Source organism: Echinops telfairi, unplaced genomic scaffold (genome assembly GCF_000313985.2).
Source record: "Echinops telfairi isolate 266 unplaced genomic scaffold, ASM31398v2 ScPeMD7_443;HRSCAF=831, whole genome shotgun sequence".
Lineage (NCBI taxonomy): Eukaryota > Metazoa > Chordata > Mammalia > Afrosoricida > Tenrecidae > Echinops > Echinops telfairi.
The window spans coordinates 83,375,764-83,384,149 of record NW_022104341.1 but is presented as its reverse complement, the minus strand read 5'-3'; the positions used below and the strand labels follow the sequence as shown (position 1 = coordinate 83,384,149).

The 8,386-nt window shown below is 38.0% G+C and overlaps 1 protein-coding gene across 5 annotated transcripts in view; it reads right to left on the bottom strand.

Annotated features, from left to right (window-relative positions):
• EIF2B3 (eukaryotic translation initiation factor 2B subunit gamma) overlaps positions 1–8,386 on the bottom strand; it is a 147,063-nt gene that overhangs the window by 46,241 nt on the left and 92,436 nt on the right. For all 5 annotated transcript variants that reach the window (XM_045292130.1, XM_045292128.1, XM_045292129.1 and 2 more), the window contains one exon: positions 4,785–4,874. In XM_045292130.1, the coding sequence (XP_045148065.1) occupies positions 4,785–4,874 (90 nt within the window). The remainder of the gene's footprint in view (positions 1–4,784; positions 4,875–8,386) is intronic.

Below are 8,386 nucleotides of genomic sequence, written 5' to 3'. Positions count from 1 at the left end.
AAATAAATAAATAGATCAATATTTTCAATTAAAAAAAAGTAGAAGCAAGGAAACACAAATACGGAGAACTGTGAAAAGTGTTTTGTCAACTCGAGTTTCAGACGCGCAATAAAAGTAGATTTTCTACCTCTTTCCCAATATTTGGAAGGGCTGAGTTAAGATAAAGACATTTATTGCGGCCACCACTTGCCTTTCCAGTTTGTCATACTGTGGTGGCTTGTGGGTTGCTAAGGTGCTGGAAGCTATGTCACTGGTATTTCAAATGCCAGCAAGGTCACCACATGAATAGGTTTCAGAGGAGCTTCCAGACTAAGAACAGACGATGAAGATGGAGTAGGCTGTCCACTTGAGAAGAATTTGCCACTGACAACCTTACGCATAGCATCGAAACAATGTCAGATAATGGAGGGCTAATGAATAAAGCAGAACAGAAAGCACTCAAAATATGACTGAAGAAGAGCTTCACTACTTAAAGTAAAGTAGATCATAATGACATGAATGGGGTAAAGCCCATGGGACCTTCATCTGCTCATGGGCCACAACTCAAAATGAGAAGACGCAGCTGCAAAAATAAAGAATAGTGGGAATTTGGAATATACAAAGTATGAACTTCCTAGTTGTCATAAAAAAACAAAAGAATGAATAAAGATTGATATACTAGATTTTGCACCTAACAACATGATAGGCTGCAAGGCATTCCACAGCAGCAAATGATTCCTAGGAGCCCCAAAGACCAAAATAAATTGTTCACAGGGGACTATCCCCAATCTAATCTTGACAGCACCTGTATCTTTAGAAGTCAGTGTACAGCCACATCACAGCCCTAATGAGAAGGGGTGTAAGCTATATGCTTTCAGCTTACCATATATACTTGAGTATAAGCTGACCTGAATATCAGCCAAAGCACCAAATTTTACCACAAAAACTACATTAAAAATGTGCTGGACAAACTCGGCTTATACATGAGTATATACGGTAATTTTGTTCTGTTATTTGAGTAAAAGACATACCAATGCAATCTCTTGGACATCTAAGGACAGGAAACCAAGTTCAGCCAAGTCACATGCATTCTTGAATAGAATAGCAGGAAACCAAGCCTATCTCATAAAGAATTACATGGTCCCTCATCTCTGATTCATTCCTCTGCTTTTCATGCTTATTCATGGCTTTCTAGCTATTTCCATGACCTCATCTTGCATGTGGCTTTAATTACCTTGCAGGATGGCTGTCTACTCCCAACTTTCGCCTTCACTTTGTGGGGATCAGTCGTATTCCTCTGCATTCCTAAATAGCTAAGGCAGGAAGCTGTGACTACCCCAATCTTCCCAAGGACGTGTATATGTGCATGTATATATGTGTCTATGAAACAGAGATCTCAGCTATCTCTGGTGAATGTTGTCAGCAACAAATTCATCAACAGTAATTGATTTCATATGACCTTAAGACAATTACTTTTGAGCCTCACTTTCCTTATCTATAATATAAGAATATATAAATGAGCCAACTATTTTAAGGAATGAGCTAATGTATATGAAAATCACTCAGAACAGTATCTAGTGCCTGGCTGGTATTAAATTAGAAGTAACATTCTTCATTCTTTATCTTCCTGCTTTGAAAGCAAATCCCAAGACTACATCACCCAAATATTAAGACCAGGTTCCAATACTAAAAGAAGCTGATTACAATCATGGATTCTTCTGGACATGAAGAAAACACTCAGCTTCAATCTTCCTAAAATTGTAAGTAGATTAATCTCCTTTAAGTTTTCTAAGGAGTCCCTGGGTTGTGCAATTAAGCACTTGAGTATTAACCCCAGTCTGATTCATCCCAAGGACCAAAGAAGAAGGCCTAGCAACAGCCGCCTGAAAGAGCAGAGTCATTACAAACCCTACAATACAGAGCACAGCTTTACTCTGAAACACATGGGTTGCTATGAGCTGGAATGGATTTGATGGCAATTGTGGGGGTGGTGTGTGTGTTTGTGTGTGTGTGTGTGTGTGTTTTGCAGTAAATGTGCTCATTATGAACCCAAAGGTGCCTTGGAAGAAAGGCCTGGTGATCTGCCTCTTGAAACATTAGCCATTGAGAACCCTGTGGATTGTAGTTCTATTCTGAGCCACATAGGGTCACCATGAGTTGGAATTGATTCAGTGTTTGTTTGGTTTTTAAGTCTAGTAGACATAAAGGGATTAGCAAATCTAGCAAGTTAGAGAAAGGCAAAGGAAGACAAAATGTTTCCTGGTATCTATGCTAAAATAAAATCAGAACTAAAAGTAGTAGAAACTACTTGTTTTCCAGGGCTTTCGCTCAGAAAGTTAGCATACTCCTAGACTGCCAGTGTCAGTCTAGGAGAAAGCGAAAAAGCTGGGCTAATGCTTGGGCTTCTTGACCTCCTAAGAGATCAGCTTCCTAAGGCTTGGACTACAAAGGAGGAGGGAACAACATGCCTTGAGAATAATCTCTCTCTACCTGCAGAAGAATGTGGGAAAGTCCCATTTGGCAGAGCCTCTAGCCAGAAATCAGGTGTAACGCACCTACTTTAGGCTTGCCTTCAAGGCTTATACCATTGAGCTATACTTGCCAGGTATGGGAACTAGGTGGTACTGATAAAATTAGCTCCCAAGGAGTTATAACAGCCAGGCTGGGACTAGTTTTGGTACAAAACTGTCTGCATATCTAGACACCAAAAGTCACAATCCTATTGGATCATATTACGGAAGCATTGCCCCTTTTCCCCCTCCCCTCAAGTGTGCTAACAGTATTGAGGTTTTATTTAAGAAAATAAAATAACTATCTTTTAGAGATATGCTGAAATATCCACAAATAAAATTATATCACAATAACTTAAAATAATCTGGATTTGATAATAGGGAAATGAGGGATATATATAATAAATGATAAGCAATAAATTGATAACTGTTGAATTTGTGTGATGGATACATGGGAATTTATTAGGTTAACAAAACAAAACAAAAAACACTGTGACATTCCATCCCAGCATGTTAAGGTCAGGGTTTATTGCATACAGCTTCATTTTCATTTGGGAGTAAAATAAACCTTTCAGTGGCCAAGAGTTAATTTTATTTTTGAGATATGGATTGCCTACCCTGGCAACTGGAAAACAGGTCTTAGATCACCCTTTAAATCTTAGTAGGAAGTTTCCCTACTATCTAAACAGCAATATCCCTCAACCTACTGCAGAGCTTAGATTGGACCCAAGTTTTCTTATTCATTGTTGATTTCACTGTTGACAATGCTTGACTTATAAATAATTGTTCAATAAATATTTATTGAGTGAAACACACACACACACACACACACACACACACACACACACACAACAACAACAATCAGAATATCAAGTCAAAGCAGAACAGGGGAAGAGAAAATAAAGATCCAACAAGACTTTGAAAAACTTCATGGGAATCCAAATAATTCAACCAAGTGTTGGCCTGCTCACTACAAATTCATCAGTTTGAACCTATCAATCAGTTTGAGGGAGAAAGACGAGGCTTTCTACTCTCATAAAAATTTAGTGCCTTCTGTACCCAAAGGGTGTCCTATGAAGTTGCTGCGTTGGAACTGATGGCAATGGGTTTTGGTTTGGTACATGGACCTTCCCTACCGGAGTTTAGCATATATTGAAGAGGATCTGCAAGAAATATCATACTTGGCACAGAACAATACTCCTCCTTCCCCTTAAGCATGATTGTATGTATCTGAGTCCATCAATGAAGGATGATTTACACTTACTATTTAAACTTTGCTCCTCAGGCTCTTTTCCCCAGCTGGTCTGAGGGAGTTTGCTGCTGTGGTACCTTGCATGCCTGCTTTCCTATCCACCAGTACTAATCACCCTTGTAGGAACTTATCCAGAAGTCATCAAGGGAGACAAGATGCACCTCACTCACTCATTGCCATCGAGTCAATTCCAACTCAGCACGACCCTATAAAGACAGGGTAGAGCTGCAAATATTAAATCTTTTCTAATTGAAAATGGAGGGGCCCCTTGGAAATCTAAGTCTTAAGATCTACCAGACACAGCCTCTGAGAAGTATTTAAGACCAACAATTCTGTTCTCTAAGCAAAATTAGGAAAAGTACCAAATTTGTTTCTATGAACTCATGAGGGTGTACTCAGTGGACAGGGCTGTTTTTCCAGGATCAGAAGTGATTTCCTTCTTTTTTAAAAAAAAGTCTCTAGGGTCAGTCTTTTGCCTTTGCTATGAAGAGGCATCTATAGGATAATTGCCTAGGGGAAGAATATCTGTTTGGAGACAACTGGACAAGAGTTGAGAAGTTCACCCTTGCAGGGAAAAGTAAAAAGAGCTTGATCAGTGCAAAAAGCGCTATCATGAATTACAATTAATTTAAACATATATATTCTGCTTGGTTTATTTAAAAAATCCACTTCCAATGAGTCAGTTCTGACACATAGTGACTATAAAGGGTTTCAAAGGCTGTAAATATTTATGGGTGCACACAGCCTTATCTTTCTTCTGTGGAACGGTGGGTGAGTTTGAACTGCCCACCTTGAAATTAATAGTCCACTGCTTTCCCAACAGCGCCACCAGAGCTCCTTTTTATAGTAGGCCCCCAAATTCAAGCAAATGACTTTATGATACAGACAAAAACACAGTAAGTTGATAAAAGGATTTAACTTCTAAAACAAAGCTGACACCAATTGTGCTTAATTACATATACTGATTATCCAATATTATCAGGTTTAAAGCTGCTAAGTCACAAAGCAGCTTGTTAAGCACTATGGGTTTCCCTCTTTCTTACTTATTTTCCATTAGGAAATCCACGACGTATTTTTTCAGGCAGTAGAGGTGGGCGTCCACAAGGCCCGTGTGGAAACGTATTCTAGGGTACCTGCAAAAGATAGTGAGAAAGAAAGGGCTTACAATCAGGTAACTTGAGTCCTAGGTATTAGGTATTAGAAAAATGTAAGGGTCAATGCTTTACTTCCTACATCTTATGCTGGAAAGACAAAGTTGTTGGATATTAGTTTTGATCATAGAAACTTGTCTCACATTCTAGTCCTTCAGATATCCAAAGAGATTAAATGAAAACCGGTGAACTATCTGACAATTTACTTTCTAATCCATCACAGCCAGATTCTCAATGTCTTGGGGTAATGTTCACCTAACACTTTACTGATTCTACCCCTAAAATCCCACTTCCTGCAGGACACATTTTAGTCACATTTCTTCTACCTAGGCTTTGATCTGTAGTATACCATCTTCTTTCTAATTCCCTAATCTTATTAATCTATCAGTCCTTACCCTAGGTATACTTCCTCCAGATCTGTGCTCCCACAACACTTAGTGTCTACTTTTGTCAGATGACTTACCACTCAATTTGGTAACGGCCTATTTACGTGTCTTTCTCACTAGACTGCAAGTTCCCAGAAGACAGAGATCTATCTTTATGGTCATGGCATTCAAAGGATGTATCTCAATTATTTCATAAATACTTCTTGACTAATAAATGAATAAATAATCACCTTCAAGTCAAAGCATTTGCTTAATTGCTAGCTATTTAAGTTGTCTTCTTTTGTTTTAACCTTAAAAATGCCATGCTAGTAAGTTCGAAATCATTTAATCTAATAAAACTTATCCAAGGCTTAAACTGGTTTAAACTGGTTCGATCATGATCAACTAAAAAAACCAGATGGACTAGAACCAGATGGGCTAGAATTTGTAAAATGTGGGTGCCGAGGATGATAATATGAAAAACTACAGGTTGAAAGGCTAGAATAAGAGACTTGAAAGAGGCATAGCGAGTTGGGAAATTGGATTTTTTCCAGGGCTGTGTGGAAAAACACACATTCAAATGGACACTATGTTTGAGCCAAGGCATTGTTGTTTTAGACTTTTCTTATCCAGAAATTTGGTCACTATTCAAGGTGGCTCTTGTTTTCTACGGAGATTAGGCTCCTAGAAAGGTATCAACCTGTATTTTCCCTGTTCTAGTTATTATTCCAGGCACCCACATCTTGCAAGTTCTAGTTTGTCCTACTTTGGCTTTCTTGGTCATGACTGAACTGAGGAAGAACCAGCTCAAAATCCTGAAAGAAATAAAGGGAGGAGAAGTGGGGAGGAATAGAGTGGAAGAGTGAAAATTCCAATCAGTTGTCATTTTTCTTCTACTTTGTGTAGGTTTGCTATAATTAAGTTATAATTTTAAGAAAAATAATTTTCATGGGTTTTAAGACAGTCATTTATTAAATAAATTGTGGAACACTACTCAGGGCTCTCATTCTTTTGCGGGCGAAGACAAAATGCTTCTAAATGAGTAGAGAAGTCAAAGACTTGGGATTCTACACACACACATACCACAAATTAATTAGTACATACAATTAGAATAAAGAAAAAATAAGGCATCTTCTAATCCTAACACACTGAAATTTGGGGGTTCTAAATTTCAGAAAACAGATGCTAACAATGTTTAAGAGGTGCCAACGTCATTTGAAGTCTACACCTTATATTCTCTCCTTTAATCTAACCAATTTGGATAGTTGCATTCTCTTGATCGGTCTCTTGGTTTACAAATTCATCTAATCATTCAATATACTCTATTTTTATTATTTAATCATCATAACTTCTTTATGAGGTAGATTGCTTGCTTTTATGGCTGAAGACAACAAACGATAACACATACGATGGAATACTACACATTATTAAAGAATAATGACGAGTCTGTAAAATCTTTTTTTGGTAAAATCTTATAATATGAAGGAACCTGGAGAACATTATGCTGAGTTAAAGAAGTCAATCACAAAATAACAGATATATGAGATTCCTATTTTTAAAAGTCAAGAAAAGCTTTTCACACTAATAGAAAAATTTCTTGATAGTTACCAAATGTGGGAAGGGAAGGTAAATCACTAATTAGAAGGGTCTTCAAAAAAATCATGGAAAATGAGTATCATAAAATAATTAAGCATGGATTTCCTTAAAAACAAAACTTTTATTGTGAATTAAGTAAAGGTTTACAGAGTAGATTCTTAAGCAATTCACACACAATCAATCTGATTCAAATGATCTATTGCAATACCATCAATGTACTATCACTTAGCACACTACCTCTGTTTCTTGTTTCTATTCCTCTTTCTTTCTTAACCCTCTAAATTTTGTCCTTGGGTAAATGCTGCCCTTTCAATCTTAAATGCTTGACTATTCTAATGCAGCAGAGGTGAGTTCCAAACCTAAACGGTAAGGGACAGTCTTGGGGAGTCTACCTGTCTCTATCTAATCAGTAAGCCTGGTCTCTCATTATTTTGTATTGTACATTTTTCTTATTTTTTATTAATCATATGACAAATCTTATGACAATCCATCATTCAATTGTATTAAGCACACTTGTACATATGTTGCCATCAACATTACCAAAACATTTTCTTTCTACTTGAGCCCTTGGTATCAGTTTCTCTTTTTACCCTTCCCTCCCAACCTCATGACTCCTTGATCAATTATATATTATTATTGCTATTACATATCTTACATTGTCCATTGTCTCCCTTTATCCACATTTGTTATTTGTCCCCTCGGGGGGCACTATATATCCAATCTTCTGATGGGTTCCCCCTTTCTCACGCCCCTACTCCCACCATTCACTACCCTCATGATATTGCTATTCCCATTACTGTTCCCAAGGGTTTTATCTGTCTAGAATTCCATGTGTTGAGAACTCTTATCTGTGCTCTGGTCTAGCTGGATATATAAGGTAGAGCTGGGTCATGGTAGTGCAGGGGAGGAAGCATTCAGGAACTACAGGAATCATGTGTTTTGTTGGTGTTATACAGCACCCTGGTTGAATATCCCTTCCTTGTAATCTTTGAGTGGGGAGATGACCAATTGTCTACAGATGGGCTTTTGGTCTCCACTCCAACCCCCCCTTTTCACATTGATATAATTCTTTGTTTTGGATCTTCTGATACTTGATACCTGATGCCGTCGACACCACATGATCACACAGGCAGGCGTGCTTTTCCATGTGGGCTTATTTTCTTCCCTGCTAGATGGCCGCTTGTTTAACTTTTAAGCCTTTAAGACCCCAGACCCTGTATCTTTTGACAGTGGGCACCATCTGCTTTCTTCACCACATTTGCTTATGCACCATTTTTGTCTTCAGCGATCGTGTTGGGAGGGTGAGTATCAATGAGTATTGCACATTTTTCTCCCACTCTATCCAGGACCTTCTTTTTTTTTTATTTTAATTTTAATCATTTTATTAGGGGCTCATACAACTCTTATCATAATACATGCATACATCAATTGTGTAAAGTGCATTTGTACATTCATTGCCCTCATCATTCTCAAAACATTTCCTCTCCACTTAAGCCCCCGGCATTAGGTCCTCATTTTCCTCTCCCCCTCCCC